Raw genomic sequence first — 19361 nt, forward strand, 5'->3', positions numbered from 1 at the left:
AACAAAAGCAGTGTAATGTTTTATAATAAGGTAAATCACTCAAACAAAAGCAGTGTTATGTCTTATCATAAGGTTAATCACTTAAAGAAAAGCAGGGTAATGTCTTTTAATAAGTAAAATCACTCAAACAAAAGCAGTGCAATGTCTTAAAATGAGGTTAATCACCCAAACAAAAGCAGTGTAATGTTTTATAATAAGGTAAATCACTCAAACAAAAGCAGTGTTATGTCTTAAAATAAGGTTAATCACTTAAAGAAAAGCAGGGTTATGTCTTTTAATAAGTAAAATCACTCAAACAATCAGTAATCATTTGCACAATGCACAAATATACATTCACTCTATTATGGCTGGAAACTATGGTATAATGAAGATGAAACATTTGCACAACGCACAAATATACATGCACTCTATTATGTTTGAAAACTTAAGTATAATGAAGATGAAACATTTGCATTACATACATCCACTTTACTGTACAAAACTATGAAAAAAATATATTTAAAACAAAAGATGCGTTTGTCAGAAACACAATGCCCCCTACTGCGCCGCTTTGATTTTGTTTTTTGACCTTTGACCATGAAGGATGACCTTGACTTTTCACCACTCAAAATGTGCAGCTCCATGAGATACACATGCATGCCAAATATCAAGTTGCTATGTGAAGGGACATAGAAGTTATGAGCATTTTTCGAAACCTAAACGCAGAAACTCAACCGCAAGGTGTGACGGAAAGACAGACAGACAGACAGACAGACAGACGGATGGACAGACTGTCCGATCACTATATGCCCTCCTCCAAGGGCATAAAAATGCTTAATATTTTTTTGAACTTACATCCACCCTATATGCAGCAGACCTCATTGAGCCGTTTGATTGGTAGGAGATTGTTGATCTGGACGAGGTCATGTTACTTGCATGCTGCAACTCCTGTTCCTGACTCGTCTCAACGTCTGATCGCTTCATGGAGCAATGAGCCTCAATTGCACTGGGGGAACATGCCAGATTGGAGTCATCGAAGATTCCAGCAGCATCTGTGTCACATCCACTATTGATAGAGCCCTCAGTAGCGGGCATGTTTTCCTGAAAGGGTGGAACAATGTTTAATAAACTTAATTGTTTGTCTTTTTTCTTAATTATTGACCAAAATCATTACCATGGATTTTGCCTAAAAATTGGGGATTTTAGTGTGTGAGAAATGAGAAAAAGGGAAAATATTTATTTACACAAGAGCACCGCATAACGGGTGCCACGCTCGGCTGCGAAAGCTTGTCAATTTTTTTATTTTTTTTAGAGGTCACAGTGACCTGGACCTTTGACCTAGTGACCCAAAAATGGGTGTGGCGTGTAGAACTCATCAAGGTGCATCTACATATGAAGTTTCAAAGTTGTAAGTGGAAGCACTTTGACTTTAGAGCCTATGTTAAAGTTTTATATTAGTGGTCACAGTGACCTTGACCTTTGACAAAGTGACCCAAAAATGGGTGTGGCGTGTAGAACTCATCAAGGTGCATCTACATATGAAGTTTCAAAGTTGTAGGTGGAAGCACTTTGATTTTAGAGCCAATGTTAAGGTTTTAGCACGACGCCTACGGCGGACGGCTGAAGACGAGCTGGCTATGACAATACCTTGGGTTTTCTCCGAAAACAGCCAAGCTAAAAATGAGAACAAATAATCACTAGGGATATTTTAAAAAACTGGCCGAAATCCCTTTTTTGGCCTATGTTAAATGGCAAATTACTCAGGAATATTTGCTATTTTCAATAGCAAACTACTCAAGAATATGGGCTATGTTCAATGGCAAATGACTCAGGAATGTGGGCTATGTTCAATGGCAAATGACTTAGGAATATTGTCTGATTTTCAGTGGCAAATGACTCAGGAATGTGGGCTATGTTCAATGGCAAATAACTCTGGTAATTCGCTATGTTCAATGGAAAATGACTAAGGAATTTTGGGCAATGTTCAATTTTAAAAGACTGGGGAATGTGGGCCATGTTCAATTCCAAATGACTCATCAATGTCTGAGTATTGGGGATCAAAAAGTGTCTTGCACATCTTCATTTCTTGGTTATGAAATATTACATGACATTTTAATTTCAAAAGAGGATTGAAAAAGGAAGCGCAGACCAACCTGACTAAGCGGTCACCTCACACGAGATGTAAGTCTAGATCCATGATGAAAATCAGTCTTTATAACAATTGAGTATAATGGTCACCTTCCTTAACCCATTTATGCCTAGCGTCTAGAAAAAAGGCCTTGGCAAACAGCGTAGACCCAGATGAGACGCCGCATGATGCGGCATCTCATCTGGGTCTGCGCTGTTTGCTTAAAGGAATTTCTGTAAAAAATGTTCTAAATATAGAAATAAATATACATGACATCCCTAATTTTGGAAATAAACTGATCCAATTTAGAAGGATGGGAGAGTCCACTAGGCATAAATGGGTTAAGAAGACAGGGGTCAGAATATTGTACACCGAAATCCATTTGTCACATGTGTTAAAAAGTCATGAGGCAGTCATTTTGAGGTCAAAGAAGTAAACACTCAAATCAATTGTGTTGTTGTCTATAACCTCTGACGTTATTGCGCGTCTGTTTTGTTGTTAAACAATCTGATTGCAGTAACTGCCTGTGATATGAATATTGATAAATGCAGTCCACTGTGAGAAAGCAAATAATAGGGTGTTTTGAAGGTTAATATTAAACTGAGAATAACATCAAAATATATTATGTAAGAGTATGTAACTTGTTTTCAGTAATAATCATTAATTTAAGGACTCTTAGTGCTTACGACCTGTAATATTAACTGCTGATAAATCAACTTTTGACACTTAATTTAGGGGCAAACAGAAGGACGAACTGATGAACACGCAGGCAAACTCCCAGTTATCCCCTTCAAACTTCATTAGCCGAAAACTATTTTGATATAAATATACTTGAAAAGCACAAACAGATTTTGATTCAACAGACTGAAATAAGATCACCAGTTGGCAACAGTCATGGCAAAACAAAACTGTATGCAAAAGCTACATATATAGAGTTAGGTCTAAAACTCTGTGTAAGTTCATATGCTGATCTCCAATGCAATTTTAATGTTTGATAAAGTTTGATCTGAAGTCCTGCCCTGCCCTTCCGTGGCCCCCCCAGCCCTTCTATTTATTTATATATATATTTTTAATTTGTTCCTCATTGTAGACATTTAATTTGAAAGGTTTAATAATTATGGGAATAATATATTCTAACAGTTATTAATAATATATAAATAAATATACAACAGGGAGCATTCCAGATATGCCCGTGCACTCGAAAGTGCCCTTTTGACAAAATACTGCGCGGCATCGAAAGTGCCCTTTTGACAAAATACTGCACGGCATCGAAAGTGCCCTTTTGACAAAATACTGCGCGGCATCGAAAGTGCCCTTTTGACAAAATACTGCGCGGCATCGAAAGTGCCCTTTGACAAAATACTGCGCGGCATCGAAAGTGCCCTTTTGACAAAATACTGCGCGGCATCGAAAGTGCCCTTTTGACAAATCCTAGCTGGAGCACTGTTAAATTTCACATGATAAATCATATAATAATGACAACCATGTTTGCATTAAATTTTAGTGGTGAACATGCATAGACACGATAATTTTTTTGTAAGCCTCAACATCATGAGAAGTAGTAGAAAGTGTACGTACCATAAATATTAATTTCTCCTTGGTATTGATGTCCAAGAGTGACAATTAGGAATTTCAATATATCCACATGCTTGGTATCATTTTATTTCCATACACTATCCTTTCATTAAAAATCCATTAATAAACATGTAATTTAATCAGCATCATATTTTATGAGCATCAGAATCCATCAATAATTAAGTTATTTTTTTTTATTTTGATACAGAAAGCACTTTAACTCCAAGGAAATTGTTTGCCAAATTACACTGTACCAAATATGGACCAGGCTAGCTGCACACTATTTACAACGCAGTTTAAGTGTGGTGTAACAAAGTACTATAGTAACAAAGTACCAGTCCACACATATATATACCAGTGTGAGTGATAACAAGGACCAATATCTCTGAAGCTGAGATTACAGGACATAATGTTGGGGTGATAATACAATTTATGGCCTAACAGGAACATTAAAGCCTTGCTCTAGTGAAACTGGACTTAACCCATTTATGTCAAGTGGACTCTCCCATCCTTCTAAATTGGATCAATTTATTTCCAAAATTAGGGATGTATAGTATATTTATTTCTATATTTATAATATTTCTTACAGAAATTCTTTTAAGCAAACAGCGCAGACCCTGATGAGACGCCGCATCATGCGGCGTCTCATCTGGGTCTTCGCTGTTTGCCAAGGCCTTTTTTCTAGACGCTAGGCATAAATGGGTTAATGCATGTGTGTAAAGTATCGTCCCAGATTAGCCTGTGCAGTCAGAGCAGGCTAATGAGAGACAACACTCCGCCTAAACTGAATTTTCGTTAAGACTTCCTTCAAACATAATATTCCATAAATGCCGAAAGTCTAGTCCCTGATAAGCCTATGCAGTCTGCACAGGCTAATCTGGGGTAACACTTGAGCCACATGCATTAAGCCCAGTTTTCCCAGAATGCAGCAAATTTTAATAACTATTCTTAAAACTTCATAAAATTTCCATCTAAAAAATGAATCCTATTGCAAAAAAAAGTTCAGGGATTCATTCACATTATATCAGCACATTTCTCAAGCTAGGATTTCAAAAGGGCGGGGGGGGAGGTTGTCAAAAGAGCACGTTTACGCTCACTATTTTTTCTCAAAAGAGCACATTCAAGCGCACGGGAATATCTGGAATGCTCCCTGTTGCATATTAATTTTTATGTTTTTAATAATTGTTAGAATATATTATTCCCATTATTATTAAACCATGCAAATAAAATGTCTACAATGAGGAACAAGTTAAAAACCATGTAATAAGAGATTTATAAGTTGTCATATTTAAAAATAAATAAATAAATAAATAAATAAAAGGGCAGGGCAGGGCCTCGGAAGGGCAGGATGGGGCTTCAGAAAGGCAGGTTGGGGTGCCCTTCCATTTAGGCCTAGCTGGAGCACTGAATCAGTATTATTTGACCCTTATAACTGTTTCAAACAATTGGGCTTTTTTATGCACTGGCCACATTATTGGCTGAATTCTCCAAATAAATGCATAAATTATTTTAAGAATTTGGTTTGCATCAAAGAAACAATTAACCCTTCTATAGAAGTAGTTTCAAACACTCAGAAAAATTTTTTAACAGACAGTCCTTAAAAAATTGTTTGATTGGGATAAAACGACCCATAGCTGGGCTCGTATGTAAGTTGGAAGGTAAATTATTTTTTCTTTGATTTTATACATGTAATAGCTATTTATTAATATATATGACTACTTGCATTACAGTAAAAGACTGTGAATAGTAGAACCCATTCATAAAACACCTTCCCTTATAAATTAAGAAGCATTTATAATGAAAAAATTGACAACCGTAAAATCAGCTATCTATAAAATTTTATGTTGACACATACCGTATACGTGCGCTTATAAGACGCCCTCGCTTATAAGACGCACCCCGACTTCGGACTTTATAATGGGTGGATTTGAGACTGACCCGCGTGTAAGACGCGGTCAAATTTTGCCGTATTCATCGGCCGAAAAATGGCAGAATGTTAAAGAAAATCATCAATTAGTAAAACATTGAGAATTTTTCAAACTCGCGCTGCATACAATTAGTAATTCACGCAAGTCTGAAAAATAAAACAATCAAACAACAAAGTAAATAATATTTGTTTTTTTTATGATATATTTGTGGGTTTTAATTTATTTTCAAGTATTATTCATGCAATAAAAATAATTATCAAATTGACAAAATTTCTAACAACTGCGTATTAGTCATTTGCCCTAACAATTGCAAACAATTGCAAACATAAAACATATTACGTTCGTAATATCAATGCACAAGCAAAATTGATCGTGTCAGTCATCTTAATTGTATTGTTTGACAGGTATTGAAATCTAATAGGCAGATATTTTGAAAGCGTTTAGTTTTATTACCTAGATTATGCAAATTTTACGCCCATTGTCTATCAACAATAGGTAACGCCTACTTTCATAAAATTAGCCAATCGCGTGATAGAGTGATAGACTCCGAAGCGCAGATCGAAATCACGTGTCAAGAAGAAAGCCATATGCGGATAATTGCATGCGTTCGCTCTTTGCTCCCGTCGTTGTTGGCCCCTAATAAATAATGTGTCATCGGTATTAGTGGTTCGTCTGAATAAACGTGTTTATTTAACAATTGACAGTTGCAAACTGGTAACTTATTTCAGAGGATACCCTAATTGCCAATTATGTCTTAATTGAAAATTCACGACGTGGAACAAAGACGATCAGGTGATACAAACTTGTCAAATAGCATTTGTAATCGGCAGCGTGTTTACTGAGAATTGATTTTGCTGTTGTTTTAAGCATGTTGGCATCGTGTTGCCGCTTACACACGTATACTATAATGGCCAATTTATATGGCATTTAACGACGTCACGCGCAGACAATCAGGTGATAAAAACTTTTCAAGAATAATCACGGACAATATAACGTCTTACGCCCCAAAAATAACAAAATTCAAATTAAAAATAATAGACAACAAAATCAGTAACAATACATTTTATTACAAATAAATCGGTAACTGAACATAGCGTTCCGATACACGGTACGGGCCAATACAGACTTTAGAGAAAATGCAAATGGCTGCCGCGATGATTCAAAACAACTGACAAGTGTCCAACTTGGCTAGCATAAGCCCAGTAAACTCGATATTTTGATTTTTTTTGTTTATTTTCACCAGTATCTCGCTTATAAGACGCGACCCCAACTGTAACTTATTAATTTAAGTCTCAAAAATGCGTCTTATAAGCACACGTATACGGTAAATGTAAACACCAGAATGTCTTTTTTGTGCACTTGGGAAAAAAATAATATTCCAGCTCTAAAAAAAAATAAGGTAGGGGCAATTTGGTTGAATATATGGAAAAATCGACCCAAGATAAATATGTGTGCCATAACTTGTGTTAATGTGGATAGATGTTGCTGTAGCCCACCAAATTATTATAAAATATATAAAGGTGGAAGTATTTAATGGTTTGGCATTGTATTAGTTTATTAATAATAATTTGGTACGCTACAGCAACATCATCTATCCACATGAACAAGGGTTATGGCACGCAAATTTTACAAAGTGGGAAGTTCCAGACATTACATAATGTTGGACATTTAATGTACTGTAAGAAATATTTGGCAGGCAACTTTCTTGAGTGTTACAATCTTACCACAGGATTCAATAGCTGCACAAATGAGCTTATCTAATGTCTGGAACTTCCCACTTTGTAAAATGTGTGTGCCATAACTTGTGTTCATGTGGATAGATGATGTTGCTGTAGCGTACCAAATTATTATTAATAAACTAATACAATGCCAAACCATTAAAAACTTCCACCTTCATATATTTTATAATAATTTATTATATAATATAATTATAATTATAATAATTCCAAATTTATCAAGCTAAGCCAAAGTACACATGATTTGATCATCTAGAGGGAAAAAAGTGGAGCATGATTCAATCTATATTGCTCCATATGCACGTCAATGTCAACATCAAGTATCGGTAATACTTATACAATATCTTGCACAGTTCAGTGACATGAAGGTTGAAGTGGTGAAGACATTGACCTACAAAGAAGATTACAATTACTGGTCCAACCCTGAGGCTGGAGTCTGATCACAAAATCATGATCTAGTTATAACCCAGAAGGTGAAAGGGAGTATATATGATCTAATTGCTTTTTTTCAAAATAGACAAAATTGATGAATACAAAACTAGCATAAAAATTCATAAGTAATATCAGAAAATAAAAAAGTACAGTTTTATTATATTCCAAGTAATTTTGCTCCAAACAACAAGTGTCTACAATTAAACAAATACTTACATCTTTAGTAAACAAAAACAGCAATCACCTGAGCTCAAGGCACAGTAAAGCGATTATTATCCTTCTTTATAAAGTACCAGAAAACGGCACTTTCCCAATAAGGAACAAAAGGCCCATGAGTGTCTGAATCGCTCTACTGGCTGGAATTAATAGGGCTCAAGCCGTTGATAGTATGAACAAGAGATGTGTTCGTCAGAAACAAAATGCCCCCTACTGCGTCGCTTTGAAATAAAATTTCTATTTATCATTTGGCAGATATTGAAATCATCTCCCTTTAAAGCTGATTACTTCCCTTGGATTTTGTCCAAGCCAACCGCAGGGGGGGGGGGGGGGGGGGGGGGGTCTGTAGACAGTCAAAAATGACCAAGTCAGACATCACTGACAACCAAGGCCTGTGGTTTATCAAAGAGATCATAGCCAGAGTTTATCATGTATCTATTGATGTAAGTCCACAGGTATGTAATGAACCCTACCATTCACAAATTGGTACAGGAAAGAAATGATAATTATTTCATTTGAAAACAACCTTTGACAAATCAATCATTTAAGTTATAAATAATCAAAATAAAAAATCTGTACAGTAACTGTGAAAAGAACTTAAAATCTTGGTAAGGAAATATATAATCTGAGATTTATAATTATATAAATTACTTCCCTTGAAAATAATTGTCTCTAACAAATCTCTATTTTTAGTAGCAAATAATTATAAGCCTCTACCGTGGCTTTTGTTTCACAGGTAACCTTAAAGTACCTTAGATACTTGTATGCCCTTCACCTTTCACCACTTAAAATGTGCAGTTCCATGAGATACACAGACTACCCGAAACTCCGTCGGACCTACGGACATGTCCGACACAAAGAGTCAAGGGCCTATCGAAATTCTTAACTCATCGGCCCAAAATGTCCGACACAAATATTTTTCGGTTTTCCCAAGAAATTAAAAGTCTTTATAGAACATCGGAGAAATACGGCGGAATTCGCCCTTTGCCGATTTTGTGAAATACGAGATTTTGTGAAATTCAAATATATTTGTCGGTCAGTTGATTGGTCTAAAGTCTTCTTGTCAAAAATCGGAAATAATCTGTCCGTGTTCGGTGAAGAATGTTCTAGAAAAACATTTGGTTCCCTGCATATTGTCGACGAGTGAATAAGTGCATTCTTCAAGCCGGGACATTTGACCATCATTCGATCGACTTTTAGTTTTAACGAAAGTGAAAGTTAAACAAACAACAGCTTGCAGTTATCAACAATATCGAGGAACATGCACAGAGTTTAACGGGGATTTATGGCGAGGTGATTTCGTTTTAATTTTCCTTCTTTTGAATTAAGTAAATTTGTAGTAAATAAGTAAATATACATAATGTGAAAGTGTTTGAATGTCTCAAAGCCTGAAAATCCCAAACAAGTTGCAGATGAAGACTTGCAAACGCCCGTGAGCTAGTGGAAACAAGAATATCAGTGAAACTGATGGATGCTCCCCGATGATGCGCTTTGTCAATCTATGTGTTAATAACCACCTAAAAAAATATATTATCAGCCTTAGTGACCTTGACCCCAGTGACCTCAAACCTCATCAAAAGGTAGAAGTTTATGCAAGGTACCTACATGCCAAATATGAAAGTGATTGGTAAAGTATTGAAGGCGCTATGAGAAACAGTAGCAAAAGTGTGACGGAAGGAAGTCTATTATTAGCTTCGGTGACCTCAGCCTTGACCTCAGTGACCACAAACCTCATCAAAAGGTAGAGGTCCATACAAGGTACCTACATGCCAAATATGAAAGCGATTGGTAAAGTATTGAAGGCGCCATGAGAAACGTCAGCAAGTGTGACGGAAGGAAGTCTATTATTAGCCTCGGTGACCTCGACCCCAGTGACCTCAAACCTAATCAAAAGGTAGAGGTTTATGCAAGGTACCTACATGCCAAATATGAAAGCGATTGGTAAAGTATTGAAGGCGCTATGAGAAACGGTAGCAAAAGTGTGATGGTAGGAAGTGTATTACTAGCCTTGGTGACCTCGACCTTGACCCCAGTGACCTCAAACCTCATCAAAAGGTAGAGGTCCATGCAAGGTACCTACATGCCAAATATGAAAGCGTTTGGTAAAGTTTTGAACGTTATGAGAAACGGTAGCAAAAGTGTGACAGAAGGAAGTGTATAACTAGCCTGGGTGACCTTGACCCCAGTGACCTCAAACCTCATCGAAAGGTAGAGGTCCATGCAAGGTACCTACATGCCAAATATGAAAGCGATTGGTAAAGTATTGAAGGCGCTATGAGAAACGGTAGCAAAAGTGTGACGGAAGGAAGTGTATTATTAGCCTCGGTGACCTTGACCCCAGTGACCTCAAACCTCATCAAAAGATAGAGGTCCATGCAAGGTACCAACATGCCAAATATGAAAGCAATTGGTAAAGTATTGAAGGCGCTATGAGAAACAGTAGCAAAAGTGTGACAGAAGGAAGTGTATTATTAGCCTCGGTGACCTTGACCCAAGTGACCTCAAACTCATCAAAAGGTAGAGGTCCATGCAAGGTACCTACATGCCAAATATGAAAGCGATTGGTAAAGTATTGAAGGCGCTATGAGAAACGGTAGCAAAAGTGTGACGGAAGGAAGAAAGTAAGGAATAACGGAACTACAAACTGGCAACTATATGCTCCACCGAAAATATTTTTGGGGAGTAAAAAAAATACGAGGATAAGCTCCCCCTTCGTAAATTCGATGAGTCTTGAAAGACAGGCAGACCATGAATTTAAACAAATTACTTTGTTACTCAAAACAATGTGATTAAGAATACATTTTTTGTAAAATGATGTTATCTTTAATTTCAAGAGCAATTGCCCCCAAGGAGCCCGAGCCTGGACACTCGCAGAACAATGAAGAAGACTGGGAACAAGACGACAGTGAAAATGATATTAAGCTTTTAAATAGATACGATACAGATAGTGATTTTATTAGTGACTTTAATAATGAGGAAGTGCATGTTAACAAACTTTGTTACTTTACCTTGTTACTCAAAATAAAATGATAAAGCAATATTTACGTTTTTTTAATTACAGTCAATCTTGTATTAAGAGACCACTCAAGGGAGTATTCAAAAGTGGTCTCTTAATAAAATGGTCTTTAAATAAAAAAGGTCATTCTGGAAGAATGCTTACCCTCAATTTTAATCTATATGAAGGATAATCTCTTTTGTCAACAATGATTTTAACTTTTATAATAAAATGAATATAAACACAATACATAAACAATATTTAACTTAAAATTTGTTTTATTTTTTCACTTGTTGTAAATTATCATTTTATTATTAATGAATTGTGTGTACATATTTATTTGCAAAAACACCATAGACAAGGAAATATTTTTCGCATTTTTTTCACCCGACACATTATTTTCCACGTCTTCAAGCACCTCAGCTTTACGCTTAAGAATGTTCTGAATTTGAGTTTTACCGACTCCAATCTCATCTGCGATTTAACGTGCATTTTTACTCTTTGACAATTCCAAAACCCGAATTTTCTCGTTCAACGTTAACACTTTTTGTTTTGACATTTTAATTTCTGCATGTACGCTTAAGGAAATCTGACTCGATTTTGATTCATAATGAGCTGAAAAAATGAAAACACGTCAATTGAAAACAAACAAACAGACCTGATTGAAAAATTTATTAAGTAAATAACAATGTGATTGGCTAACAAATATCTACTACATGTAATTAGCATAATTACAAATTGGTAATGTACGGATAATCGACGGATGTTGCTGATTAATAGTTTATTTTCCGCATTTCTCAGGAAATGTTTGTCGCGTACAGTGCATTGTTTCTGCACCTGTTATCTATACTCGAGAAAAATCGGCGTTGTCTCTTAACGTTCCACATAGTAAATTATTTAAGCTGTAGACTGTGCGCAATACGTTCCTCTATTATTCAACTCAATAAATTGATACCCAGTCTACAACAATACCGGTCAGAACCGGTCAATGAGACAAAGCATAATGGTTGGTGTGAAAACAAAGCAGAGGTGTAACAGTACATCTTATCGGCTTAGATAAACAATTAACACGAATATGTCCCTGAAAGATCAATAGATTAACCACTTTTACCTCCTAGTGGTCGCTTAATTCAAGATTCAGACATCAAAATACACAACAATCAGCGGTCGCTGGTCGCGTAAGACAAAAGTCGCTTAATACAATATCATTATATAGCGAAAAAGCTCCGTGGGATTTCAAAATGGTCGCATAAGACAAAGATCGCTTAATACAAGTGGTCGCATCGACAAGATAGACTGTATTTACATTTTTCTCAGTTTTGTTTGAAATTTCACGTATGATATTTGGTCTGACAGAATAACCTAAGGTCTGACAAAAAATTCTGACCAGTCAGACCAAATGTCTGACTGAAGGCTGTTGAGTTTCAGGAAGTCTGGATACACATGCATGCCAAATATCAAGTTGCTATCTTCAATATTGAACAAGAGATTGCCAAGCAATATTGTCCCCTACTGGTGAAACTCCACCATTGTCAGATTTTTTTTTATGTTTGTTGCCATAGCAACCAGAATTCTTGACGTAGGAACAAAATGAAATGATGTGCCTCATCTCCATATTGCCATCTATCTATGTTTCAAGTTTCATAAAAAAATATGAAGAACTTTTCAAGTTATCGCAGGATCCAGAAAAGTATGAAAGACAGACTGACTGACAGACTGACTGACAGACAGACGGAGTGCAAACCATAAGTCCCCTCCGGTTTCACCGGTAGGGGACAATAATTATCTCCCTTTACAGCTTATAAATTCCCTTGGATTTGTATTTTTGACCTTTAGACCTTGAAGGATAATCTTACCTTGACCTTTTACCACAATGTGTTTGTTAGAAACACAATGCCGCCTACTGCGCCGCTTCGATTTATTTAAAAAAAAATAATTGGCAGGTCAGATAATTATGTCCATTTAAAGCTTATTACTTCCCTTGGATTTGTTTTTTCGATCCAGACCTTGTAGGATGATGTCCACCTTGAAATTTTACCACTTAAAATGTGCAGCTTCATGAGATACACATGCATGCCAAATATCAAGTTGCTATCTTCAATATTTAAAAAGTTATGGCCAATGTTTAAGTATTTTTTTCAGACGGACGGACAGTTATACTGCTTTATGCCACCCTACCGGGGGCATAACAATCTGAGTAAGTATTAAATAAACAGACCCAAAAAGGGAAATTTATCGCATAAACAAGAAGAAATGTAAAATTAAAACTTCAAATGGCTCCTTTTCAACAATAAGTTGGACAAATTTTCTTTACTCTCAATGGGGTTCTGGCCCTTGATGATATTAAACATCTGTTGAAGTTTCAAAAGGATAGAACTTTATATGTAAACAAACAAGAAATGTGTTTGTCGGAAACACTACGTTCCCTTCTGCGCCGCTTTGATTTTTTTTAAACTTTTGACCTTGAAGGATTACCTTGACCTTTCACCACTCAAAATGTGCAGCTCCAAGAGATACACATGCATGCCAAATATGAAGTTGCTATCTTTAATATTGCAAAAGTTATGGCAAAATGTTAAAGATTTTCATTTTTTTCTCAAATTCAAGGGGAGATAATTCTGGACTAATAACTCCGATATTGCTCATTTTCAATAGGGTTTGACTCATCATTCAGATAAAGACACTGTGCAAGTTGGGAAATGATTGGATGAAAAATGTAAACTTAATTGCAAAACAAGCCTTATTTCACAATTTTCTCAAATTCAAGCGGAGATAATTCTGGACTTTTTACTCTGATGTAACCCATTTTCAATAGGGTTCGAGTCGTTATTAATATAAAGGCACTGAAGAAGTTTGAAAAGAATCGGATGAAAACTGTGGACTTTATCGCGTAAACAAGAAAAAGTCTAACACACAAACAGACGGACGGACAACGGAAACCACGCCATGACATAAGCTCTTCAGGACTTCGGCCAGTAGAGCTAAATAACTACAAACTTCCCAAATGCTTTCAAAAAAATTACAAATTGAAGGTTTCTAAAAAAATATTATTTTTTATTTACAAATAAATAAAATGCAACATTTAGCTATTTTCTATGGCATGAACCTAAGTAAATATAATATTGAAAACTCAACAGCACTTAGTTATCAATGTTTATGTATTTGGGAGCAAATATTCAAATACACAAATTTCCCAATATGAAGACTTCACAACATGAATTTTCCAACTTCAGGGGTTTTTTGCGCACAATTTTTGTTGACCTAGTGTTAGACCCAGGTTCAAACTTGCACTATATACTGTGAAGACAAACATTCTGCCAAAGTTTCATCAAGGTTTAGTCTAAAATGTTGCTTCCCGTGTGGAGACAGTGTTTCTCTTACATCTGACCTTGTGACCTAGTTTTTGGTGGCATATTCATGTTTGAGGAAGACGTTTCAAATCCTCAGAGACTTGTGGGTAAAACTCACAGTCTCCATATCAGAGGACAGACACAAATCGCGGTGGTGTAGTTGATATGGCGTCTGCCAAGCGACCGGGAGGTCACAGGTTTGATTCCCACTGTAGGAGCGTTCTATCCATCTTCCTCAAAGACACCAAATACTGGTTGTTAGTCCCAGGAAAGGGACTCGAGAGTGTTTAATAAGTTTAAGGCTTTCAATGCAATCGAGCTAAAACAAATAGGTTTACTATTATGAATACTCATACACAATGTATAAAATGAGCCTTGCTCTGTGAAAAATGGGTTTAATGCATGTACCTGAAGAGTCATCGCAGATTAGCCTGTGCAAAATTAGGGACGACATTGTCTGCCTAAAGAGTCGTCGCAGATTAGCCTGTGCAAAATTAGGGACGACACAGTCCGCCTATAGAGTCATCGCAGATTAGCCTGTGCAAAATTAGGGACGACACAGTCCGCCTATAGAGTCATCGCAGATTAGCCTGTGCAAAATTAGGGACGACACAGTCCGCCTATAGTCATCGCAGATTAGCCTGTGCAAAATTAGGGACGACACAGTCCGCCTATAGAGTCATCGCAGATTAGCCTGTGCAAAATTAGGGACGACATAGTCCGCCTATAGAGTCATCGCAGATTTGCCTGTGCAAAATTAGGGACGACACTGTCCACCTAAACTGGATTTTTGCCAAGAAGACACTTTCCTTAAATAAAAAAATACGATTAAAGCCGAAAAATGTCGTCCCTGATTAGCCTGAGCACACTGGGATGACACTTTACTCACATGCATTAAGCCCCCATTTCCCAGATTGAGACTCAAATACTCATTTCCAGACATTAAATGCTATACACATACATGCCATACCTCCTGGTCGCGCAGACATTGTCCCGTTTTCTGGAGGCCTGTCTCGACGTCCAGCTGAAATGAAAGATGTGCTCTTCCATCAAATAATCAATATCACAGTGAAGTCTGAACAGCTAATATCTCATCACTCCTGTATCCTGATAACAAAAATACTCATAACATACCTGTTGTGGAACAGTAATATTACGCTATTAAAAAATGTATTGATCATGCTTTTGTTTATAATACCACCTGGGGTTTAGATACACACATATCATCTGTTAAAACAATAATTGTGTATGTCAGTTAAAAACAGTAATTTAAATCACAGAGCGTATGTCATCTAGAGTCCGTGTTTAAATGAAGGAAACTGGAAGTTTACTAACATAGAAATTAATTAAAAAATTGTGTGTGATTTTCAGAAAATAGTTTGTTCATGCTGCATTCAACCGAAATTTTAATTTGCGTGAGGGTTCTTGTAAATGAATGTGAATATTGTAAAATGCTCACACATCACATTATGAAATATATATGTTCATTTGTAATTTGCAAGTATCAATTGAAAAACAAATGGAGGCATTTCCCAAAATGAATGTTATGACCTAAAATGTTTACTTATGAAAGATGGCAAAATCAGTGTGATTTGATTGCTTGCATATTCAGCAGCTGATTAATGACTTCAGAGTTCCCAGTCATTGTTTTTTAGGGCTAATTTTGGACCGATTTAGTTAAAACCTATTTATTTTAGCTCAACTTCATAGAAAGCCTAAGGCTTATTTGAGACGCTCTTGAGTCCGTTTCCTGGGACTAGAACCAGTACTTTGTGCCTATGGGGGAAATTCAAAGAACGCTCCCACAGTGGGGATCGAACCCGTGACCTCCTGATCACTAGGCGGACACCATATCCACTACACCACTGCTACCGATTGGTGCCGATTGTGACCCCATTAACCTCCTAAAAACAGGTATCTTAATAACCTTAAATAACATTAAAAGTCCCCTTAAAATATTTTTTTTAATTCTTAAATGTGGGAAAAAAAAGTACACAAAGTTTTCTGTTAGAGACATTTTTGTAAACAATCTATGTCTTTGTCATCAAACAAAGTTTGAACATGTCTTATAAAGCATTTGCAGAAAATAATTTGATTAGTTTTTAATAACAAAGTGAAATAAAAATGTAATATTGCTTATTGAGAAAAAAAACATGTTTCCCTATTTTCCCCAAAGTTGCAAAAGCAGCTGCCAGTTCAGTCAAGAGTCCCCTGTTAAAGAATAACAATTAAACATTCAATGATGCATTAGATTACTAATTGAAGCGACTTTTGCCAATGGGATTGAAAAAGTCATTATTGAAAATACATAATGACACACCATCTCCTTGGTCAACGATTTGAAAAAACAATTTCTTCTTTGTGTTTAAACTTTTAAAGCAGCTGTTTTACACAATAATGTACATGAACAAAATATTGAACTAATTTTCATATTGATAACTTGGCACAAATCATTCGGCCAGTAAGTCAACGCTCTCAAACAATAACTGTATTATTCAAACATCCCCAAGTGAATGAACTATCGTTTGAAGAAGGGATTTGTAACCAAACTTAGGTAGTGGACTATCTCCTTTTTTATCAAAATGTACAGACTCAATTAACCTCATTCAAGATTCATGACTTGATTTCATGAATAGGCTTACATAACTTGGCTGATATTGTGACATTTATTATGTTAACATTTTGGGTCTAACTAACTACCAATATTTTCTGATATACGTTTCTGAATACAAATGTTGTGTGTTATACTCAAATTATCAAATTTACTAATTTAATTTTATGATTAAAGATGGAATTTTGTTTTTATACTACTAATATGTTTAAAATCTCTTAGTTATCTTAAGATCAAACTTGCTCACTTGCGTCCAAAATCTAAGTCACTTCGTCAAATCTTAGAAACCAAACAACCATTGTAGATGCCGCATGTATCACGCAATCTAGAAAAAACTTTGTGATAATGTTTATCTCTACATTATCTAGGCCAAATTTAAATGTGTTTATGTGTGTCTAAAAACTAGGCCACTCAGTAGGATCTCATCAAAACATTGTAACCACTCTAGAAGGCCCACCTAAGACTAAACATTGATGAAACTTGGTCAGAATCTTCATCTAAACAATATCTAGCCCTTTGAGCGCTGGAACTGGATTTTGAAGGCCTTAGCAAACAGTTTGGATACAGATGAGACGCCACAAAACATGGCGTCTCATCAGGATCCAAACTGTTTGCTATTCTGACAGTATTCTTTGAAAAAATCAAAGAAAATGCTAATTTTAGAACTGACTATTGGGGTTATTTACCCTCTGGACTTCGGTTAAAAACCATTGCCCGAGCACACTGCTTAACATAGAACTCTGCATAAAAAGCCGAAAACGGCCATAAAATGGACAGCCCGATTTTACTGGGCTGTACCATTGGTATAAATATAAAACTTTGCAGTGTTGGTGCGGTGCCTTAATAAAAATCTATTGGTTTAAAAATATATAACCTTTATATGAAGCGTTAAAAAGACGCAGTGCTATACAGTGAATAGGCCTAACGCGGTTAAAAAGCGGCGTTTTAATTGGTTGATGCGCTTATATAACGATGGCGCTGATTGGCCGAAATTTCTTATTAAGGATTGCCAGTAGGTCAATCCGTTTCTAAAATAGATTTTCCAACGGCTGACTTTGTACTTTTAAGAAAAAGTAAACAATGATGGTTTATATGCAAAAATATAAATGAAAGAACAAGAATGAGTTAATCCAAAAGAACTTGGAGTTGTTTTTTAGTATTAGATTACTATGTTTTGTTACGTTACTGTACTTATTATTAATTTATATCATTCATATGATGTTGTTATTGTATGTTATTCTTTGTATTGTTTTTTAAGGAGGAGAGAGAGAAAGAATAGCCCAATTTTTATAAGTAAAGATGGTGAAAACACACATACTGTTGTATGTGGCAGCATCATTACCAGACCCACTGTTCAGTATATACTGCAATGGGTTTGTTGGAGTCTTTAGACTTTGTGATCTGTGGTTTAAAAATTTGAATCCAAATAGGACTTTTTTAATATATTAATTATAGAAAAAAGGGAATACACAGATGTGTAATATGTTTGTGTAACAATATAATAATATTTGAGGGTTTTCCAGATCACAAAGTGGTTGAACATTGCCACAATATGTTTACATGCATAGTCAAGTACCATTTTTATGTGTATGTTTAAAGTTTAAACTAAATGCCAAACAACAAGATCTAATCATAAGAGAGATATGTTTATATCTAAGAACATTTATTAATAGGGATGCCAGAGCCTGATTTAACAGCTCTCAAATGTAGAGTGAAGTTGCATGTGCAAATGCAATTATATGAGAAGGAAAGGAAAAAAATAAAAAAATACAATATATGATATCACATAGAGTGTGTAACTCTCAATTATATATTAATATTGCAATTGAGTATTGAGTTGTTAAAAAGTTAATGAGTACAAGTTTATGTATGTGGCTCAATGTTGAACACTTGCAGACAGGGAATATAGCCGTAATGCTCCAACATAAGACCCTGTCTGTATGGAACTTAAGGAGGATTGGGCTATGGAAAAGAGAGATCCCCCCAGAGTGGCATTAAAACAATATTTAAAAGTGGGTTTAGTAATAAACCCTTATATGTTAAGGGCAATAACTTACGTGTCTCCAAACGGTCACCTTCATAGGGCCACATAAAAATTAAGGGTAAGACAATGTACTATACAGTTAAAAATAAGACAAAGACAGCTAAATTTGTACAAGATGTACATTATTTACAATATGTACAGGACTATATGCATTTATATATTTAAAATACATGTTGCCACCCTGGAGGGTTGGAAGGAGGAGAGATTTTTTGGAAGTGTAGGCCGATGTGCAGGGGTGGCGAAATCTCAAAAAACTATACTTGTACACGGACAACCATTTAGGAAATTTTATTTGTCCGTTGCTGAACTACACTTGTCTGTTAATTTTTATATAAATTATAAACGCATTTATTGATTAATGTAAAAC

The 19361-nt window shown here is 35.8% G+C and overlaps 1 protein-coding gene across 3 annotated transcripts in view; it reads right to left on the reverse strand.

The window, feature by feature from the left end:
* LOC127835188 (uncharacterized) overlaps nt 1-19361 on the reverse strand; it is a 51336-nt gene that overhangs the window by 20289 nt on the left and 11686 nt on the right. Inside the window, exons 2-3 of one of the 3 annotated variants that reach the window (XM_052361498.1) lie at nt 15310-15363; nt 835-1080 (exon numbers count right to left, since the gene is read on the reverse strand). In XM_052361498.1, coding sequence (XP_052217458.1) covers nt 835-1080; nt 15310-15363 — 300 coding nt within the window. Of the gene's footprint in view, nt 1-834; nt 1081-3685; nt 3999-15300; nt 15364-19361 lie in introns of those variants that run through there. The other 2 variants (XM_052361497.1, XM_052361499.1) reach the window with 2 other exon arrangements.

Source organism: Dreissena polymorpha, chromosome 6 (assembly GCF_020536995.1).
Source record: "Dreissena polymorpha isolate Duluth1 chromosome 6, UMN_Dpol_1.0, whole genome shotgun sequence".
NCBI lineage: Eukaryota > Metazoa > Mollusca > Bivalvia > Myida > Dreissenidae > Dreissena > Dreissena polymorpha.